The 23,091-nt window shown below is 47.7% G+C and overlaps 1 protein-coding gene across 1 annotated transcript; it reads left to right on the top strand.

Moving 5' to 3' along the window:
• The first annotated feature begins 2,544 nt into the window (after positions 1-2,544).
• On the top strand, positions 2,545-22,225 carry PIGZ (phosphatidylinositol glycan anchor biosynthesis, class Z). Its single transcript, XM_012640655.1, has 3 exons — positions 2,545-2,596; positions 17,479-17,689; positions 20,206-22,225. Exons 2-3 carry the CDS (start codon positions 17,479-17,481, stop codon positions 21,732-21,734), a joined length of 1,740 nt encoding a protein of 579 aa, XP_012496109.1. The 5' UTR covers positions 2,545-2,596; the 3' UTR covers positions 21,735-22,225.
• The last annotated feature ends 866 nt before the right edge of the window (positions 22,226-23,091 follow it).

Here is a 23,091-nt window from a genome sequence, read left to right as displayed (position 1 = left end):
CGAAGCAGGGCTTAGTCGCTTTTGATGGTTTCCTGCTCTCTGCCTCCTCCCAGTTCCTCAATGCAGCCCATCCGGATGTCCCACCCTCTATCACCTCCTGGTAACCACTTCCCTATGGGACATATACATACAGCCCACCAGATTCACCTCACTGACCCCCATGGACTGCATAGACATGCCACAGTGACCGCTCCTAAGTCATGGCGTGGCCCTATGGAATCCAGTCTGCTTGCTCTAAACGAACCAGTTAGAACCCCCTTGGGCACACTGTTTGAGTAATGCCCTGGGATCCCATAAGGGCCTCAGCCCACAGGCTTCTCTCTCTGGCTCTCCACTGGCCGGCTGGGTACAACGCCCCCAAGTCCTTCTCCATGGCCCTCACTGGTAGTCCTCTGAGGATCTGTAAGTAATACAACATTGCTGTTAGTTTGTGTGTTTAGTCGTGTTGCCTACTCTGTGCCTCACCTGACACACCCAAACCTAACGTTTCCCGGGCCAGGGCTCTCCCAGGGAGTGGCCATCTTGGTGGGAATGAACTGGACACCCGTCAGACAAGAACCACAAGGTCATCTGCCACTATAAATACGTTTCCTGTGAGAGGGACGCCTGCTTATAGTGGGACACTTAGGCATTAGGTAGTCTGCCAGGATGAAGAAGTGCGGGTGAAAGGTGCACTGTAATCACCTGCCCAAACCCCCAAGTGCGGTCAGGGCAAAGCTGGAGTTTATAGCCTGGTCCAGACAGAGACCTCGGTCAGGATCAAATTAGAGAAAATATAACACACACGACCACATGGATGAATCTCAAAGGCATTGTGCTAAGTAAAAGAAGCTGGGCACAAAACATCATATACTGTATGGCTCTGTTCATGTGAAATTCTGGGATGGACAGAGTATAGTGACGGAAATCAGATGGGGAGTGTCTGGAGCCAGAGGAAAGGGGGGCATGAAGGACTGACTGCAAAGGGCCGGGAGGGAACTTTTGGGGGGAGTGAAATTGTGCTTCCTGCATGGGAGCAGTGGTCCGCCTAATTTCATTTGTCAAAAGTCATGGAACTCTGGCTGGGCGCGGTGGCTCACGCATGTAATCCTAGCACTCTGGGAGGCTGAGGCGGGAGGATCGCTCGAGGTCAGGATTCGAGCCCAGCCTGAGCAAGAGCGAGACCCCATCTCTACTAAAAATAGAAAGAAATTATCTGGACAACTAAAAAAATATATATAGAAAAAATTAGCCAGGCATGGTGGCGCATGCCTGTAGTCCCAGCTACTCTGGAGGCTGAGGCAGGAGGATCGCTTGAGCCCAGGAGTTTGAGCTTGCTGTGAGCTAGGCTGACGCCACGGCACTCTAGCCTGGGCAACAGAGGGAGATTCTGTCTCAAAAAAAAAAAAAAAAGTCGTGAAACTCCATACTTCCATGGAGAGTATTTATAACTTCTGGTTATTTATTTGTTAAGTAAATAATATCTCAATAAAGTAGTTTTGTTTTGTTTTCATGTAGAGGTTGCTGTGACGCATGGCGGGCAACACAGGTGCAGGGATTCTGCTCAGGGCTTTATAGAAAAGTATTTGGTTTGGAGGAGGGGGCAGGGCTGTCTTCACGCCAGCGCCGCCTCCCCCGGAGCCCGCCAGGGGGCAGCGTCGGGCCCGCCGGCCACGCGCTAGTCCAAGTCCCAGGCGGGGATCGCCGGAGGAGGGTGCCTGGCCGGGCGGAGGGACTCGGACCCCTGTGTGCGCCGGGCGCCCCGTGGATCGGGCCACCGCTCCCGCCCGGCCCTCCCGGGGCAGGGCCGCGGGCTCCGAACCCCGCCTCCCGCACGCGTCGCCCCGCCGCTCCCCGGGCCTGGCGTCCGAGGAGGGAGCCTGGACTCCAGGGCACTGTGGACAGTGACCTCCCTCCAGCCCTGCGGCCGCCTAGGGCCAGGCGTTCGTCCTACCCGCGGAACGCGGAGAGGGGCGGCAGGACCCCCGCGGGCTGCTTCCAGGATGGAAGGCGCTGTCGCCCGCGGGTGCCCGAGAGAGCAGCGCCCCGGGGGACACAGGAACTGCTCCGGGCGCCACTTCTCAAGGCCCGCAGAGCGAGTTGCCGCAGCGCCTGTCCCCCCACTGCCCTTCCACGCAGTGAAGCCCGTCGTCTCGGCCCTAGGAAATCCCCGCCCACAGGAAGCTCAGAAATGCTCATTTCGAACGACGAAAGAACTATGGCCTAGAAATGTGTTTTAATTGCCCCTCGTGCTAAGAAGGCTGTTCGCCGGGCGTGGCTGGCCAAGGAGGGCGCTGCTGGGGCAGTGAGCGCGAATGCGGGCGGGGCGAGATCGGCCACTGCCCGGCGTTCCACGGCCCGGGGGACACCGGGCGCCTCGTGATCCCTCTGCGGTGGCCACAGCTCGCCGCGGGCTACACAGGGCGGCCCCGCCCGCCCCGGTGCTCGTTCCCATCCCTCTCGGCCCCGCCTAGCGCACAGAGAGGTCTGCCTAATTTTCTGGACACAGCGGAGAGGCGACCGATCCCCTCCGTCTCCTCCCGCCGCCACCGGGGCCGCCTCGGATGCGGGCCGGACGCTGGCGACGCTGCAGGTGCAGCCCAGAGGCGGCGCGCGGGTGAGTCGGCCCCGCCGCTCGAAAATGCTGATGGAGGAGGGGGGAGCAGGGGGGACGGCGATTAGAGACCAGCAGGTGCCAGAGAACGCGAGGAAGGCAGGGGAGCTACGGGGCCGCATTCTCATCCGCAGCTTTGCCTAAACCGGGGTCCGCCGGCTCTGAGCACTGGCCTGCTCCGGGCCCAGGGGAGACTGGAGGGTCGCGCTGACATTTTCCCCGAAAGGGAAGCCGTGGGTATACTCCAATTTTACAGCACTGGCTCTGGGCCCAGACAGAGGCCTGGAGTTGAATTCTCTTCTCCTACAGGCAGGTGTTCTTAGGTGGTTGTATAACCGTGCTGAGTCAGTTTCCCCATCTGTACAGTAAGAGTACAGGCCGGGCGCGGTGGCTCACGCCTGCAATCCTAGCACTCTGGGAGGCCAAGGCGGGTGGATTGTTTGAGCTCAGGAGTTTGAGACCAGCCTGAGCAAGAGTGAGACCCCCGTCTCTACTAAAAATAGAAAAATTAACCGGACATGGTGGCACACGCCTGTAGTGCCAGCTACTAGGGAGGCTGAGGCAGGAGGATTGCTTGAGCCCAGGAGTTTGAGGTTGCTGTGAACCAGGCTGACACCATGGCACTCTAGCCCGGGCTACAGAGTGAGACTCTGTCTCAAACAAACAAACAAAAATCCTATACTGCTACCTCACAGGGTGTGAGGTTGAAACCAAAGATCCTGCAGAGCACTGAGCGGGAAGCCTGTGAGCTTGGATAGATCGGTGTAATTTTAGGCGAGACGAATCTCCGCTTCCAGCCTTGGGGCTGCACTTCAGGCTGCATCCCCAGGATGACAGGATGGCCTTCTGGCCCAGAAGTTGCAAGGGGGCATGGACAAGGCAAAGGTGACCCTGCAGGCAAGCACTGAGCCTGCCGGTTAGTGGCTGTCAGGGCCTTTGCGTGAGACACAGTGTGGCCAGCACAGTTGCTGCTTTTCTTGACGAGGACATTCCTCACCATTCCTTCTCAAACGTCATTCTTCACCCCCAGATACCTTCTCCTCAGAAAACTGGGAACCACTGTTCTAATCATGAACATCTCTAAACTTGCTGCTACAGAGCAGTTTCCATTTTGTAGACGCGAACTTCGAGGTCATGGATGGTTAAATGACGTGCGCCAGTTGAGGAACATACCTTGCCCTCTTCCGCTTTCCTTGGTGTGCGTTTAATGCTGCGTGTTGCAATCTCTGTCCAGCAAAGGATAAACGTATACCTGTTTGTGCAACCAGAGAAAGGAGGCCTCAGATCTTCCAGAGCGTCCTGCAGGGCTTACTGCAGGCCTCAGGGCCAAGGTGAGGATGAAATACGACACCAAACGGGCAAATGGACTTGGGGAGCCCTCTCACCCTCTACTCCTGGGATGGACCCTGAAGACTGGAACAAGATCTTGGCCTTGGGGAACATGGCTCTTGCACGTTTCAGTCCGGAGGAGCAGCCTTTGGTTGTTGGGCCCCCTCCTCTTTTCTCCTCCTGAAGTCTTAAAACCTGCTCCACCTGCCAGATCTGGAGAAGGGGCTGAACCTTGGACCCCCTGCCCTCTGCCATAAGCGCCAACCCCGCATCTTTGTCAGGACTAAGTTTAAATCTGAAGATAAGGACATTCCTTGGAATGAGCCACACCCACTGGCGGCCGTGCTGGACCGTGCTTGTTCACTGCTGTCCCCAGAACAGACACAGTGCTGCGCGCACCTTGAGCGCCGAAGAAACATGGGGCACCAGAAGCCGGCCCGGTGGGCCGGACAAGTGTCTCTGCTCACCCGTGGCTGGCCCGAGCCGTCTCTCTCTTCGTCCCCTCCCCTCCTGTCGCCCCACTGACGTGATCCCTTCCCCAGCGTCCCCGCGCGCCCGGCGCTATGGTTTCTGCTTGGCTGTTCCCTTGTCTCCCTGCTGCCTGCCCTGCACCTTCGCCGGCACACGCGCGGGATGCCTCTATCTCGGTGGTTACCAGCGCCCGCTCCCCTGCCCCGTAGTCTCCGCGACCTGGAGCTGTCTGTCCCTTCATCCTGACGCCTTCCGCTGCCCTGTCTTCCGGAGACCCACACCCGGGGGACTGCAGGGTTCCGACCCGCGCGTGGCCGGCCCCAGGGCAGAGCCCTATTTGCATAAGTGGGCAGGCCCGCATCCTGATTGGGTTTAGGTGTGGATTCGCCCCGCCCGTTAGCGCTGGCTCCTCCCCTAGGATGTGGGGCAAGATGGGGCCACGAGCGCGGCTCCTCCAGCCTGGCCTGGGCCCTAGGAGCCGTGGGGCGGGCGGCCGGCGGGTCTCGCGCCGTAGAACTCCCGCACTTGCTCTGGTCAATGCCCCACTATGTTGCCACCTACTCGGGGGAACCTCCTACTCTGTCCTTGACAGACGGGCTGCAGTGGGCCCGTCCATGCTGGACTCGAGGGCCTCAGATGGACCCGAATGGATCCCAGCCCCCGGGAACCTCAGCCAGGCGGGGCAGAGAAGTAATCAGTGCCCAGCTCTGCACCGAGTCCTTCGGAAACGGGGTTAGGGAAGGCTCCTTGGGGGTCAAGGCAATTGAGCAAAATGGATGATGAAAGCAACCACTTATAATGTCTGCATTATTTTTAATTTTTTTTTTTGCATTTCATCTTCACAACAGCCCGAGATAGGTACTTATTTTACAGATGAAATATAAACTGTGGTTCAAAGAGATTAAACGTTCTTTCACCATGGGCAAATGACAGAGCAAGGACTTGAACCTGCTTTACTGGATGCCCCAGCTGGTTTTAACTCCATGTTATAAGCACAATGGCAAGGGAAACAACGCGAGCAAGGAGGCTGCGGTGAGAAACAGCACAGAATAGAGGAGGAGACTACGGAAAAATTATGATTACAGAAAAATGATGTTTCTGGAGCACAGAGTTCCACTCACAAAGTCTTGAGAGTGGAGGCTGGGGAGGACAGTGGGGCCATGGAGGGCCTTGTCAGCCACAACCAGGCGTTTGGACCTGGCCCTGAGTGTGGTGAGGGGCTAGTCCCCACCCGGAGGTTTTACAAAGGGGAGCGATGCACCCTGTCTGCCGCAGTTAGGAGGAAGGATGCAGGTGGGAAAGGCAGTGCAGAGAGCTGGGTGCAGTCTACTCCAGATCTTGCTTTTTGACATCTTTTTCATCATGCACAATGGGAAAATGATTCCCATTGCCAGGCATGCTGGATAACATAGGAGGGGACTGTTGGTATCCGGCAGCAACCAACCCAAGGACTTCGGCCATCTGAAGTCCCAGCATAGCCATCCCTAGGGCTGAGGAATCCCAGGCACATGTACCCAGTCACAGCATACCCAGACTCAGATAATGACAGCAGAGAATGAAGAACAAGAGCTGGATTCAAGGAATGGCAAGAAAGCAAAGTTGGTATCACATGGTGAAGGGGCAAAGGAGGAGGAAGATGACTCCTGGGTTTCTGGACTAAACAGCTGGACAGACTCTGGGCTTGAGGTAGGTGCAAGAAGCCCAGCAGGCAGTGGAGTTGGGCTCTGGATCAGACAGACTGGGTCCAACTTCCAGTTTCACCAACTTAGTAGCTCTGTTACCTTGAACAAAAAGCCTGTTCATTCATCTGTAATACAGGGATATTAATAGGATTATAGGGTCCTTGTGAGAATGAAATGAGATAATGTGCAATGTCTGGAACATAGTAATGTATCGAATAAATGGCAATGCTAGTACTCTTGTCATATTATTATTTATTATTGTTATCAATAAGTCTGAAGCTCAGCAAAGAAGCAATTTCAGAAGCCATCGAGTGGGAATTGAAACCATGAGAATAAATGAGATGATCCAAAAAAAAGTGTATATGGTGAGAAGGGAGGACGTCGAACACCAGAAACTCTGACACTGACGGGGTGGACAGAGGAAGCAGAGCCTAGGGACAAAGGAACAGAGGAGGAGATAAGCCATGAGACCCTGGTATCACGGAAGCCACATGTAACAGCCACACAGTTGGTCCTCTGCCTCACTTCCTCTTCCTAACAGAACCAGATGTTGCTCGAGGAAGCACCCCCTCTCAGCAGCACTTCAGAGGGGGCAGCCCACAGTCCCAGCTCCAGCCCAGGAGGTGAGTCCTCCTGGTAACTCCATTCCCCTTGCCAATGCTTAGTCTAGGAAGGTGCATCCAATACAGTTCTGTTCAATGGGATTTGATGGAAAATCTGCTGGGGGACTTCTGGAAAAGATGTCCTTGATCTTATAAAGAGATGCACATGCAAATCAAAGTCACAATGAGATACCACTTCACACTCACTAGGATGGCTAGAATTTAAAAAGTCTGAGATAATGGCAAGTATTGCTAAGGATGTGGAGAAATCAGAACCCTCATATACTTCTGGTGGGAATGTAAAATGATACAGCCACTTGACAAACAATCTGGAAGTTTCGTCAAATGATTACACATAGAGTTACCATATGATCCAGCAATTCCACTCCTAAGTATATACCAAGAGAAATGAAAACATATGTTCACACAGAAACTTGTACACAAATGCTTATAGCAGCATTATTCACAATAGCCAAAAAGTGGAAACAACTCAGATGTTCATCAGCAGACAAGTGGATACATAAAAGGTGGTATATCCATACAAGGGAATATTATTTGGTCATAAAAAAGAGAAGTGCTGATACATGCTACGACATGAATGAAACTTGAAGACATTCTGCTAAATGAAAGCAGCAGAAGCAAAAGACCACATACTTTATGGTTCCATTCATACAAAAGTCCAGAAGAGGGAAATCTATAGAAAGAAAGTAAACTAGTGGTTACCAGAGGCTGGGGTGGTGGAGGGGGATGGGAGGTGATAACTAAAGGATACGAGGTTCTTCTTGAGGTGACAAAAATGTTCTAAAATTGACTATGGTGACAGTTGCTCCTATGAATGAATATACTAAAAACCACTGAATTGTACACTTTAAATGAGTGAACTGTATGGCATGTAAGTTATATCTCAATAAAACTGTTTTAAAAACAGATATCCCCCAAATCCAGACACTTCTCAATGTTGTCATGTCTGGATGGGATGGCTGGAACTGCTCCAGCCATCTTGCCACGAGCACAAGGGTGATGTCCTCATGACGACAAACCTGTGATTCCAGAACTTTGGGAGGCTGAGGTGGGAGGATCACTTGAGCCCAGGAGTTTGAGGTTGCTGTGAGCTGTGATGACGCCACTGCACTCCAACCCACTGACAGCAAGACCCTGTTTCTAAAAACTGCAAAAATATGGTTTGTCTCACATCTGCTTTCTAAATTCCGAAAACCTAATTTGAATAACCAACTTCAAGGGAATCCACAAAATGTAACTGTTTCCTAGCTTTTGTACAGTAAGACACTCTAGAAGGAGACAGGAATAGTGGAAGGGAATCCCTGTTGTCAGATGGCGGGCAATGTAGGGGCCTGCAGTGGCCAATGGCTTTGACAGCATGAAAGCCAAGGAGGCTCTTGGGAAGGCTGTGTCGGTGCAGTGGTGGGAAAGGCCGGATTATATTGGGTAGGTGGTAAACAAGAAGTGAGGTGTGGATTCGGTGAGTGCAGATGGTTTGAGGGCTCCTGTGAAGAGGAGAGAGAGAGGCAGAGAGAGAGGGTACATGCAGTTTCAAAGGGAGTTTTGGTTGGTTGTTTTTCTAAGAGTGGTAGAGAATCAAACGTGTTTCTGAGTGGGAGGAGAAGTGTGAGCCCAAGATAACAGAGGGAGGGAGTGGATACACGATGGATGGAGAGCTCGCAGCTGGTGGGAGAGGTGCTTGTGATCTGTGGAAAGATGGTCATGATATTTTGCTAAGTGGCAAAAGCACATTTGAAAGCAAACATTGTATGATCCCTTTCCTGTTTTAAAAATATATCAAATACATTGAAAATGCTCACTGAGTTGCCATCCCTCATAGAGACAAAACTCAACGTCACGGTTGCGAGGCCACACCTCTGAGATGGAGCAGCCCCAGCCAATGGCACCTGCTTGGGCAGGATAAGAGTGGGAGGGGGTGGGGTGGAGGCCAACAGCCCCATACGCAGCCACGTGCCATGAGACTGGCTTGTCCATGGGTCTCATGCCGAAGTCATGATCCCCGCTTGCCCACCCTCCCATACACTGAGGCGCAGCCTGCTGTCAGTTCTTCTGGAACCAAACTTCAGAGACCGAGGCATAGCATCCCCCCACCCCACCCACCCTCAGTAGATGTCTTTAACAATTGTGGAGACATCCAAGTTCGCCATACTCATCTTGGGGCACATCCTAAAAAGCACTGATGTAACTACAACACAGTCCCCTCACGTTTCCTGTTCCCCACATCCTAACCAGAAATATCCACTGACCAAGCTGTCATTTAAGTATACAACTTCCTTAAATTTAACTTGATGTGGCTTATACTAACTAAGCTTTTCTCGATCCCTGTCCAAATCTCTCAACATGGCTATTTCTTATGCCAAGCTTATGTCAAAGTGTATATATATAAGAATAATCAGAAATATAAATCTGTATTTTACAAGAAAATCACATATCAAAATGTTAACAGTGTTTTCCTGAATACTGATTCAGAACTGAGTGCAATTTCTATTTTCTCCTTTTTGCTTATTGTATTTTCTACTTTTTCTACAACAAACTTGTATTACATTTATAAATAGAAAAAAAGCAATGAAGGTTGTTATAATAAAAGGGATACAAGTGGAAAGTTGTGCCTGAATTACAAAAGGAATGAATTGCTGAAAATAACTAAAATGCCGAACAAAATAATATAAACAAAATAACAAAATGCCGAACAAAATAATATGTGAACTGAATAAAAAGTAGGTTAAACTCAGGCATGAAGGCAGGGACTTGGGTATGCAAAGCTCTGAAGCCAGAGTTGGACTCAAGGACATATGAAAACTGAATGACTCTGAGCATCTGTTTTTGTAGCCTCAGGACAAGCAGGACGGAAGATAAAGCCTTCTGCCCACCCAAAAAGAAAGCCCAACCGGAGACTCCCTCAAAGCTGGGACTCAAGAGGGCTGCATTCTCAGTGTAAAGATGGCCTAGAAATAAACTCATCCATCCCCAGAGGAAGGCAAGGAAAACTGCCTTTGTTAGACCCCGATGCTAACCAAATTGGGGTGGGGGATCTCCCTTGAGAATTTGTAACCATAGCCTGCCTTCATATAGGCTTTCAGTCTGAATTCACATGACCAGGCACTATCCCTCTCCCCAGAAGAAAAACAAAAAACAAAACCCTGGAGCCAATAATTCAATTAAAAATGGTCCTAGTCTGCCAGGAATTCCCCAGCAGACAGGGCCGAAAACAGGGTGTCACATAGCAGTAAGAAAAGAGACAGTAGAAAAGAAAGAGTGGGGTCAGGGGACTCAAGACTTCCCAGACCAAGAGTCCGGAGAGTAATTCCTCACTCGTATTTATTCATCCCAAGAACAAAGGATCATCGTAAATCGTTACATCCGCAGAGGTTCTTATGCCGGCAATATCCCTAGGTTGCCCTGACGTTTCTAAGCTACCCCAACACTAGACTTGTAATGCCCAGAGGTGCCTGACAGAAGCAAGTGTAAATCCTTTCCAGTGGAACTCAGAAATGTGCCTTCATCCCTGTCCTCAAAGAATACCCACAAGTAATGTTCCAAAGAGAATGAGAAGCCCCCAAATAAAATAATTCACTAAATATACAAGCAAACAGAGCACTATGAGTGAGAACCAGCAGACACAAGGCAGCAGATTTAGACCCAAACTTTAGATGCTGGAGTTATTAGACCTCGTATATCAAATAAGTATGTGTGATGCAATTTAATAAATAAAAAGAGAGCTCTTGAAAATACCACAAAAGAGCTAGCAGATGTGGAAAAATCAAACAACCTAAGGAAATGAAAAATATGGCCAGGCGAGGTGGCTCACACCTGTAATCCTAGCATTTGGGAAGGCCGAGGCAGGAGGATTGCTTGAGGTCAGGAGTTCAAAACCAGCCTGAGCAAGAGCAAGATGGTCTTTACAAAAAATAGAAAAGTTAGCTGTGCGTGGTGGCGCGTGCCAGTAGTCCCAGTTAATTGGGAGGCTGAGGCAGGAGGATCAGTGATTAGATACAGCTGAAGGAATGATTAGACATGAAAGATAAAATAGAACTTAACTTACCTGAAATATAGCCCAGAGAGATAGAGATATGGAAAATATAAAATAGAAGTTTTAAAGACATAGAAAATAGACTGAGACTATCTACCACACATTTATAATTTGAGAGAGAGTAAATAAAGAAGGGAAAGAGATAACATTTGAAGCAATAATGTAGGATTACTTTCTATAAATGACAAAGGACCCCAATCCACAGGTTCAAGAAGCCAAAAAAAATTTCAACTATGATAAATAAAAAGAAATGTACACCTAGAATCATGATAATGAAAACCTAAACCATAGTATATTAAATATTAAAACATTAAATAATACATTGTATTTTATAACATAATGGAAATCCAGTATGTAACTTTCAAACTGTTCGGAAGAGAAAGGAGTGAGAAAGAAAATCAACCCAAAAGAGGCAAGAAAGGATAGAAAAACAAATATTTAAAAAGCAAGGAAAGGCCGGGCGCGGTGGCTCATGCCTGTAATCCTAGCACTCTGGGAGGCCGAGATGGGTGGATCACTCAAGGTCAGGAGTTCGAGACCAGCCTGAGCAAGAGCGAGACCCCGTCTCTACTAAAAAAAATAGAAAGAAATGATCTGGACAACTGAAAAAAAATATATATAGAAAAAATTAGCCAGGCATGGTGGCGCATGCCCGTAGTCCCAGCTACTCGGGAGGCTGAGGCAGTAGGATTGCTTGAGCCCAGGAGTTTGAGGTTGCTGTGAGCTAGGCTGATGCCACAGCACTCACTCTAGCCAGGGCAACAAAGCAAGACTCTCAAAAAAAAAAAAAAAAAAAAGGGAAAAAAGAAAGAAAATAACATGGTAGAAATTAATATATCAATAATTACACTAAACTTAAATATTTCAAAAGCTGCATGTTTGTCATATGGCCTTTCTTTTCTTTTTTCTGTTTTTTATTTCAAAATATTAAGGGGGTACAAATGGGTTTTTTTACATGCATAGCTTTTATAATGCTTTAGTCAGGGCTGTAAGTGTGCCCATCATCTGAATAGCGTTCATTGTATCTGTTAGGTTTTTACCCCTCCCTCCTTCTTGACTTCCAAAGATTTTTACTTCTTTCTGTGCCCATGTGTGCTCATCAATTAGTTCCAAATTATTAGAGAGTACATGTGGTGTTTGTTTTCCCATTCTTGAGATACTTCACTTAGGATAATGGTTCCATCCAGATTGCTGCAAAAGACATTAATTCATCTCTTTTTATGGCTGAGTAGTATTCCATGGTGTGTGTGTGTATATATACACACACACACACACACACACATTTTGTTAATCCACTCATGAATTGATGGGTACTTGGGTTGATCCCACATTCTTTGCAATTGTGGATTGTGCTGCAATAAATATTCAAGTGCAGGTGCCTTTTTGATAAAATGACCAAAAGCTGCATTTTGAAGACAAATATTGTCAGACTAGATAAGCAAAATCCAGGTATTGGCTCTCTACAAGACATATAAAAGCAGGTCAGGCAAGGTGGCTCACACCTGTAATCCCAGCACTTTGGGAGGCCAACGGGGGGAGGATCGCTTGAGGCCCGAAGTTCGAGACCAGCCTGGGCAACATAGTGAGAACCCTGTCTCTTATTAAAAAAAAGAAAGAAAGAAAGAGACATATAAAAACATAAATATACAGAAAGGTTGAAAGTAGAAGGGTAGAAAATGATCTGCCAGGTAAATCCTAAATTTTTTAAAAGTGCCTATAGCTGTATTAATATTAGAAAAAATATATTTCAGGGCAAAAACATTATTAGAGATGAAAAGGTATATATACCTAGATAATGGCAAGACATTCAATTTTCCAATACAGTATAACAATTGTAAACTTTTACAAATATAATAACATAACTTCAAAAATGAGCAAAAATGGACAGAATTACAAGGAAAATTAGACCAATCCACTATTTCATGAGCTATATCAACACACATTTCTGTGATTGATAAAATAAGCAGTACAGTGCCCACTGATGTATGCAGTGAAACTTTGGAGTGGGAAGTGGGAAAATATTTAAGAATTATTAAATTTTTATTGTGATGTATAGTGTAAGCCCCTCCTCTTCATCCCTGAGAAGCTTTCCATGTGTTCTTTAATGAAAAAAATAAGCATGGAAAATCAATAAGGATATAAAAGATTTGAGCAACACAACTGACCAGTTTGATTTAATCAACATATATCATATTTATATCAACATACATCGAATAAGTATAGAAGACATGGTGTTTTCAAGCATCCAAGGAATACCTTGGATGGATCATTAAAAATTAAATACTTCAACCATAAAGCATTAGTTGAAGAAGAAATTACAATGGGAATTAGAAATATTTAGAATCAAAAGTTGATAAAACTATTAGACAGCAAAACTTGTAAGATGCAGTTAATACTGTAGAGGAAAATGTATAACCTTTAATACTTCTCATAGAAAACAAACAAGGTTCAAAATTAATGAGCTGTGTTCATATCAAAAGATTTGAAATAAAACAGTAAAATAAATCACCAAAAAAGCAAAAAGAAAAAATAAAGATGAGAAAAGAAATTAATTGAAAGAACAAAGCCAGAATTTGATTTTTTGAAGAGATTCATAAAATCAACAAAATTCTGGTGAGAATGATTTAAAAAAAAAGAAGAAGAAGACACAAGTAACCCAACATAAGGAATAAAAATGAGCTAATACAAAGCCACAGTACAAACACACAGTTAGATAGAAGATATAAATTCTAGCCAAGCTCATGCCTGTAGTCCCAACTATGGGGGACTCTGAGGTGGGAGGATTGCTTGAGGTCAGGAGTTAAAGATCAGCCTGGACAATATCGCAAGACCCTGTCTAAAAATAGACAAATTAGCCAGGCATTGTGGCACACACCTATAGTCCCAGCTACTCTGGAGGCTGAGGCAGGAGGATTGCTTGAGCCCAGGAGCTTGAGGTTACAGTGAGCTACATTATGCCATTGCACTTCAACCTGGGTGACAGAGGGAGACCCTGTCTCTAAAAAAAATTTTTTATTTAACCGAGAAAAGGAAGAAGCCTGCCTAATGTTCTATAGCAGAGTAAAGTGACTATAGTTAGCAAAAATATATTGTATATTTCAAAGTAGGTTGAAGAGAGAACTTTAAATGTTCCCCACACATAGAAATGATAAATATTCAAGGTGTTGGATACCCTGAATATCCTGACTTAATCATTACACATTCTATGCATGTGACAAAATATCACTTATATGCCATAAATATGTAAACCATTATGTGTCAACAAAAAAAGAAAGGGAAATGAGAGTTTACCATAAAAAAAGAATACAAGCCACAAATTGGAAAAAGGTATTAGCTATGCAATAAACATAAAGAATTCCTACACATAGTAAGAAGAAGGCAGACAACCCAATAAAAAAGGGCAAAAGGAACTCCATAGAAGAAAGAAAAATGTTCCACAAACATTTGAAAAGGTGTTCAATCCCATTAGTAATCAGAGAAATGCATGCTAATGCCCACAAGATTTACAAAATCAAAATGTCAGCCACTAGCAGGCACAAATGAGCCCATGAAGCGATGGGCGCTGTGACATTGTACATAACCAGCTGGCGGGAACCTCTGGGAAACAGCTTGGCATAGTCCAGTGAAGTTGAAAGTGTGCCTCACCGTGACTCAGGATTTCCACTGCTGAGTTTGTACCTCAGAGAACTCTTGTACAAGAATATTTATAGCAGCATTGTTAGGAACAAAAAAAAATTGTAAATACCTGGAGCTAACCCAGCTGATGTAAAAGGATAAACAAGTTTTAGTCTATTCACGCAATGGAACATGATGGCTACAGCTAACAGAATGTTAAGCTAAAGAAGCAAGTCATTGATGAGTTACATAAAGAATTATTCCATTGATCTAAAATTCAGACACAGTTACAAACACGGAATTATTTAGGGTGTGGTGGTCAGTTTCTTCTGTCAACTTGACTAGGCTATAGTCCCCATGTTCAGTCAACACCAATCGAAGGATTGCTGTGAAGGTATTTTATAGAAGTGATGAAAGTACATAATCGATTGACTTTAAGGGAGATTATCCTACATAATCTGTACAGGCCGATGTAATCAATTAAAAAGTCTGAAGAGCAGAGCTGAGGCGTCCCTGGATAAGAAGATACTATCCCCGTGGACGAAGCTTCATGCCTGCCCAAGCGCACAGCCAGCCCTTCCCGATCGCTTGCCCCACAGACTGCAGACTCGGCAGCACCCCAGCCCCCAGTGCACAGCTAATTCTTTGCAGTAAATCGTATCATACATCTCCTACTAGTTCTCTTTCTCTGGTTTAACCCTGACATATAACAGATTTGGGGACTGGAAGTGGTTCTAGAGGAACTGGATTTTAAGGATGCATTTTCTGAATAGGTTCTGGGTTTTCTGGGATTGGTTCTCTCTCCAGTCCGACTAGATTTAAAGGCACAAATGACTCTATTTCCAGTGGTAAAGAGAACACTGGTAGTCCATGGAGTGACGTGGCATTAGAGGTGCGCAAAATATCGCCATTGGAGACTCCAGACAACGTCCTGGGTAACCGTGTATGTAACACCTGGGAACCTTTTAGTCAAATTCATGAGTAGGACGAGACTAGCTGGTTGCTCCTAAACGTGAACAAAGTAAGAAAAGGAAAAAATGAGCTCAGGGCTTCGAGTTCTTGGTGTAAGTCACAAAATGCTTCTTTGCCTCCTGAGAAGGGACCGCTTAGCTCCTGAAACTTGAGCGCTGAGATTGCTAAAAACCAGACTCCATCTCATCCTGAAAACCAAGTCTCATCCTGCAACGGAATGACAACATAACTGAATTCCCAGCCTGCCAGGGTGTCTACTGTTAACGTGTGGGTCCTGACTGAGAAGGAATGAGGTCCTGAAGGTCACAATGCGGGTGTGTGGCAGACCCCGATGGAACTGGAGACGCTGAGCAAGGGGTGACCCGCCTCTACCAGCCTTTCCCTAGCTCCTCCGATTGCACCGGTGTGAGTCACGTGCCCGACCCTGAGACGATCAGCGTGATCAATGGGATGGGAAAGCTATTTGGCTTAAACCATTCAGAGACTATACTTGGATTTGGGAATGGATCAAATCCCAAGCCATGTGGCTGAACATTGGTGGCAAGGAGTGAAGGATGCAGTTCTCAGGGGAAATTCTGAGCACCGTCACCTGGGAAAGGGGGAATAGATCCTGGTGTCCTCTTGTTGAATTTCTTCCTTTGCTGCAGAGGGAAAACAGCGGACCAGGATCCAGGCTGTGTTCTGTAACTGCTTGCATTAGTGCAGGGCAGCCTGGGTTTCTCAATCGGGTATGATGAATTTGGTATTTTATTCTTTAATCTTAATCATGTAGTAAAAGTTCTGTACTTAGAGAAAAGCTTCAAACATAGCATAAATGTATCTTGACAATTGGACTAAATCAAATCCTGTTTATTGTCATGGCCAGTAGAAGTGCTGATGTTGAGGATCTCCTAGAGTGTCTGGGGTAGCCTGGATTTTATTACTCGTGCCTCAACTGAAAGTATTAATAGTAAGAATGACTTTTCATTGATCACTTAGATGTGCGAGCTCTGTGTACTAAGTGCCTTCCATGCATCACTCTCTAAATCGCCCTTAGCCCTAGGAGGTTGATGCTATCATCTGACTTAACGACGAGGAACCCGAGGTTTAGGGATATAAGCAACTTGTCCAAGGTAACACAGCTAATAATGGCAGACTCCAGATTTGAACCAGGCCTGCAGGACCCCAAAGTTTGTGCCTCTCTGATGGATACTGTGCCTCCCCTCTCCACCCACGCCTGTCTTGTAGTATCATATTGGCTGTTGATGAGGAAAACTATTCTGATTTGACCCTTTGCATCCTGGCACTGTTTGACCTTATCATTTTTTAATTTTAACTTTTACTTGATAAATAGTAATTGCATATATTTATGGGGTACAATGTTATGTTTTGACATGTGTATACATTGTTGGCCTCACCTTCTATCTGAAAACTCTACTCTAAAAGCCAGGATTTTCACTGGCTCTGGAAAAATACAATTCAGTTAGAACATTCGAGCAGAGGCTGCAAAACTTATTAATAACTTTCAAGCTCTGTGAGGTTTTAATGAGCATCCGGAGGCTCCCTGCCACCACCTGCCAGGTTCTGTTCTGTTGCTTTACTTCATCTTGTTGACAAGATGTCTGGTCTTGATGACATTATGACATTACCCCTGAGAGCAATAACTATTCAAGATCAGGGTTTACAATACCAAGGTCAGGAAGTCAGGGCATAGTCACTATTTCTGGAGGAGTGACAAACAGGTTGTCAAACTTGTCCTCCTGTTCACCAGAGATGCTACTCCTGCATTCAATGGGCTCAGATTCTCACTGATCTTTGAGTTGAGGGAGTCGGAATTCTCATCATGGGGAGTTACATAAGTCCCCATCACCTTCCAAAAGACAGGTTCCAGCATATGTGAAAGTTGCACAGACTCTTAGCAAATATGATTAGCAAGTAACCAGATTACTCAACAGAAGCCTCAGTTTTCCCATCTGTAAAATGGGGATAGTAAGTCCCCAGATTGTGGAAATGTTTAAATGAGACATGCATATAAAGTGCCTGGCACTTAGCAGACATTTAATAAAAAGTAGCCATTATTATTATCACCACTTTTATTAAATGTAGATCCATTTTGAGTTTGTTCAGATAGTTGAACATATTGTAATTTACATTATGATAGCTAACAAATCTTATCCCCAACAGATGCAGATCTGTGGATCCAGAGTAGCATCTGTAGCAGCTGGGAAGTCATTCCAGGCTCTTGGCCCAGCGTTTTGGCAACAATTTGACTGGAAGATGGCAGCCAGGGTGCTTTGGAGCGGCCTCAGCCTGCTCCGCGTGCTGTGGTGCCTCCTTCCGCAGACAGGCTACGTGCACCCAGATGAGTTCTTCCAGTCACCTGAGGTCATGGCAGGTAAAGCTCCCCATGTGTGGTTAAGATAAATTGCAGCAGAGTTTGGTTGAGGTGCTGATTGGATATTTCATGGAGAGGGAGAAGCATGTCTGTGCAGATGAGCAGTAAATCCATAAGCAAAGTAGCAGCAGCCTTTCTGGGATAAGAACTTAGAAGTGGGGACTTCATATCTCCTTCCTGACCTTCGGAATGATACTAGTAACAAACCTCTTTGATGTTTTCCTTCTTGGACCAATAGCACAGGTCATTTAGAATGAAAGCTGTGTTGGACATCTCAGTCGAACAGTTTTAGAGTTGGGCTTCTCCAGTGGTTGGGGAAGCTTACACAGGGCTGTGAGCTGAGATAATGAAATGTTTCTTCTGCAGCTTCAAGTGAGGGGTGAGGGAACACAGACCTAGGATGCCTGCTTGTTAGAACTTATCTGCTAGGTGGTATAGGACACATCATGAGGATGGTTGCCGGGAGCCTTGAGGCTTTTCAGATGCTGTGAGCTTGTGGCTTCTTCCTCATGGTTCCAAATGGCTGCTTAAGCTCCAGCTATCAAGTCTAAAAACCACCTTTCCAGCCAACAGAGGAGATGGGCATGCTTACTGTCATTAAGGTCAAATTTGAAAGTCACATACTTTTTGCCCATTTTCATCCCACTGGTGAGAATGTATCATATGACCACACCTAGCTGCAAAGAAAGCTGGGAAATGTAGTCTTTATATCTGACCAAGCACTCAGCTAAAAAGACTAAGGAAGAAGGGGGAAATAGATAAATAGATAATGGGGAGAAATCCAGCTATCTTTGCTCAATAAGTGGATTTGTTTTTTAAGTTGAAAGGTTCAGTCTTCTTTCCCACATTTTTTTTCAAAGCCTGAATCAGGCTGGGCGCAGTGGCTCATGCCTGTAATCCCAGCACTTTGGGAGGCTGAGATGGGAGGATCCTCTGAGGCCAGGAGTTTCAGACCAGCCTGGGCAACACAGCAAGACTCCATCTCTAAAATATTGTTTAAAAAATTAGCTGGGCATGGTGGTGCACACCTGTAGTCCCAGCTACTCCGGAGGCTGAGGTGGGAGAATCTTTTGAGCCCAGGACATTTGAGGCTGCAGTGAGCTATGATCACGCCACTGCACTCTACCCTGGGCAACAGAGCAAGACCTTGTCTCTAAAAAATAATAATAAAAAACAAAAGCTAAGCCAGTAAAGAGCCACCAGATTGATCTGATCCTGGATTTGCTGTTTCCCTTTCACCGTCTGACATAGATACATAACGTGCCAGAGGATTAGGTAGCAGAAGCAAAGAGCCCGAATGACCCCCAGGCCACATAAGCAGCTTTACACAAACAGCAAGGTTATCAAGCATGAAATGCTGTGTACACGGAGTTGGAGTGGAGTTGCAGAGATTAAGAGTTTGATCCCTCACCCCCACCCCTCAGAGCTTTGGGGCATCAGGGCACAGGGTCACACACCAGGCAACAAGTTTTTTTTTTTAACTTTTTAAATTATTTATTTTTTTAGAGATGAGGTCTCACGATATTGCCCAGGCTGGTCTCAAGCTCCTGGGTTTAAGCAATCTTCCCGCCTCAGCCTTCTGAGTAGCTGGGACCACAGGCCAACAACCACCACACTTGAATTATTTTTTTAATAAGTACTACTCGGATATATTCTTCTTATAAAAAATTTAAGTATCATACACAAAATTAAATCACTTTTGACCATAATCCTGATGGCTCATCCCCTCCGCCCATTGCTGCGTCCCCTCCCCTGGAGAACAATCACAGAGACGAGTTTCTCACTGACTTGTGAGATCTTGGAACTCCAAGAAGAGGAAAAAGCCCCTCTCACTGCTCCCCACAACCCTTTCCCAGGGTTCATTGTCACCCCATCTCCCAGGCATGTTCCTTCTGCCCCCTTCACGAGGGGGGGGCCTCCCCTTGAGCTCCCGTTTGTTTCTATTGCTGCATAACAACATTACAAACCCAGCAGCTTAAAAGCGTACCCATTTGTGTTCACAGTTCTGAAGGTCGGAAGTCCTGCATGGTCTGTCTGCTTGGGGTATCATGAGGTTGAAATCAAGGTCTGGACCAAGGTCTGAGATTTTGTCTGGAACTCTCTAATTCCAGCAGAATTTAGTTCATTTCAGCTACGGGACTGTGGTCCCCGTTTTCTTGCTCTCAGCTTCTACAGACTACCCACATTCCTAGCCAGTAGCCGCTTCCATCTTTAAGCCAGCAGCGGCACGTCAGATCCTTCTCGTGCTCTGAACCTCTGACTGCCTCTTCTGCATTCAGCTGGAGGAAACTCTGCTTTTAAAGGGCTGCTGTTACCAGGTTAGGCCCACTCAGCAATCTCCCCATTTTACAGTCAGGCTCCCGTATAACACAACCTAATCACAGGAGTAATCCCAGGGCCAGGGATTATGCAGGCTGTGCACACTAGGGGGTGGGAAATCTTGGGTGCCATCCTAGAATTTTGCCCACCACACCCCTGAGCTTGGAACTGGCTCACCCCTGCCTCTCTCTCTGCAGAGGACATCCTGGGCGTGCAGGCCACCCGGCCCTGGGAGTTTTACCCTAGCAACTCCTGCCGCACGGTGGTCTTCCCTCTGCTCACCTCTGGCTCTACCTTCTGGCTGCTCAGGCTCTGGGAAGAGCTGGGGCTGTGGCCTGGCCTAGTGAGTGGCTACACGCTGCTGGTGGGGCCCCGGCTGCTCGTCACCGCCTTCTCCTTTTCTCTGGATGCAGCTGTGTACCACCTGGCCCCACTGTGGGGGGCGAACCGCTGGAGCGCCCTGGTCCTGCTGTCTGGCTCCTACGTCACCCTGGTCTTCTACACAAGGACCTTCTCCAACAACATCGAGGGACTGCTCTTCGCGTGGCTGCTGGTGCTGGTGTCCCCCCGTGTAATACAGAGCCCCACACCCAATAAGTCTGCTCCAAGGCCATGGTGGCACAGCTGGCTTCTTGGGGGCATCGTGGCTGCTGGCTTCTTCAACCGCCCCACCTTTCTGGCCTTTGCTCTGGTCCCCCTCTTCCTCTGGGGCACTCGTGGAACCACAAACCCTGGTTTCAAGTCCCTTGTCCGAAAGGCCCTGTCACTCCTCCCGGGGGCAGCCTTTGCAGCAGCGGTGTTTGTGGCCACGGACAGCTGGTACTTCTCCAGCCCCTCTAGGTCCAGTTCCCTTGTTCTCACTCCCGTCAACTTCTTACACTACAACCTCAATCCCCAAAACCTGGCACGGCATGGCACACACGCACGGCTCACTCACCTGGCAGTCAATGGCTTTCTGCTCTTCGGGGTGCTGCATGCTCAGGCCTTGCAGGCTGCGTGGCAACAGCTCCGAGTCTGCCTCCAGGCCTTTGCACGCACGGGCTTCCGGAGGGCGCCGGGTGCCTGGAGCCTGCTGTCCAGCCCTAGGTCTTACCTCCTTCTGCTCTACTTCATGCCCCTGGCCTTGCTGTCTGCCTTCAGCCACCAGGAGGCTCGGTTCCTAATTCCCCTCCTGGTCCCCGTAGTCCTGCTTTGCAGCCCACAGACCCACCCTGTGCCCTGGAAGGGCACCCTGTTTCTCTTCAATGTCTTAGGTGCCTTCTTCTTCGGCTGCCTGCACCAGGGGGGCCTGCTGCCAGGCCTGGAGTACCTGGAGCAGGTGGTCCACACGCCGGTGCTCCCAGGCACACCTACCCACTACACACTCCTCTTCACCCACACCTACATGCCCCCCCAGCACCTCCTCCACCTCCCAGGCCTGGGGTCACCTGTGGAGGTGGTGGACATGGGTGGGACTGAGGACTGGGTCCTGTGCCAAGCCCTGAAAAGCTTCACCAAACAACCAGCCTGCCAAGTGGCCGGTGGGCCGTGGCTCTGCCGCCTCTTTGTGGTGACCCCTGGCACCACCAGGCGTGCTGTGGAAAGGTGCCACTTCCACCTCAAAAATGAGACACTCATGTTCCCCCATTTGACCCTGGAGGACCCCCCAGCCCTGTCCTCCCTGCTGAGTGGGGCTTGGAGAGACCACCTCAGTCTTCACATCATGGAGCTTGGGGCTGAAACCTGACAGTATGACAGACCAGCCACTGCCCAAGATTCAGCCATAGAAGGTGCCACTCCACCTTCTACTTGGGTAGCTGGGCTGGGACCCTGGAACAGGGCTCTGGCTCACCTTCAGGATTCCCATTGTGGCCTTTCCTGGGCACAGCTGTTGGCTGTTCTGCCTTCTGGGTGAGCTGGCACCTTCCCTCAGAGACTAAAGATCTGACCTGTCACAGTCCTGGTGCCAAGGTCCCCAAAGAAGCCTGGTGTAACCAATGGCAACTGATGTCTGTTCCTGCCCTATTCCTTCCAGCCACTGTGATGTTTTAAATATATAACAGCACCTGGTTGTGAAAAAAGACAACAAATTGCTAATGACATTCCTCAATGACCTCTCCCAAACTTTCCCTGGTGCCTTACTTCTTGCTGTCATGACAACCCTTTGGCTTCCTAAGGCCAATCTGGCCTTCCAAATACACGCAAGGCAGTGTGGTAGAGGGAACAGGTGGTTCAGATGTCCCCTGTAGTGTTGTAGTTAATGGCAGTTTGGTACCTGCTGTCTCCGCATCTGGTTATTACCCACACAAATCATTCTGGAGATTTTCTCCCCACGCTCTTCTACTCCTGTCCCTGACAGACAGTAGGAAACTCTCCAGCCATTCCTGCACCTTGCCCTTAAGAATCATTCTCTCTGATTAGGGAGGCCAGATGTTCTATCCTCTCAGTAATGCTGTGGGTCTTGGGCCTCCCATCCCACCCCAGTGGGAAAAGAGAACATACAATGCTCAATCACTATCTGGTTACCAGCCTAAAAGCTTCTCCTATGGCTTCAAGCTTCCTAGATTGCATAATTAACTTTGTAGCCTAATTAGAAATGATCAGAAATTTAGCTAGGAGCCTCAAATGACAGGGCATTTCTGTATACAACAGGCTTTTAAATCAAAGGAGCATTAGATGGACCAAAGTCTTCGTTTGTATCCTAGGCCCTCTAAAATGGGGAATAGGAACCCAGGCAGCTTGTTCCATGGTACACAGTAGTCTTTTTTTTTTTTTTTTTTTTTTGAGACAGAGTCTCGCTTTTGTTGCCTGGGCTAGAGTGAGTGCCGTGGGGTCAGCCTAGCTCACAGCAACCTCAAACTCCTGGGCTCAAGCGATCTTTCTGCCTCAGCCTCCCGAGTAGCTGGGACTACAGGCATGCGCCAGCATGCCTGGCTAATTTTTTCTATATATTTTTTAGTTGTCCAATTAATTTCTTTCTAGTTTTAGTAGAGACGGGGTCTCACTCTTGCTCAGGCTGGTTTCGAACTTCTGAGCTCAAACAATCCGCCCACCTCGGCCTCCCAGAGAGCTAGGATTACAGGCGTGAGCCACTGCGCCTGGCC

Source organism: Propithecus coquereli, unplaced genomic scaffold (genome assembly GCF_000956105.1).
Source record: "Propithecus coquereli isolate 6110/MARCELLA unplaced genomic scaffold, Pcoq_1.0 Scaffold10, whole genome shotgun sequence".
NCBI lineage: Eukaryota > Metazoa > Chordata > Mammalia > Primates > Indriidae > Propithecus > Propithecus coquereli.
This window is presented reverse-complemented; position numbering and strand designations above follow the sequence as displayed.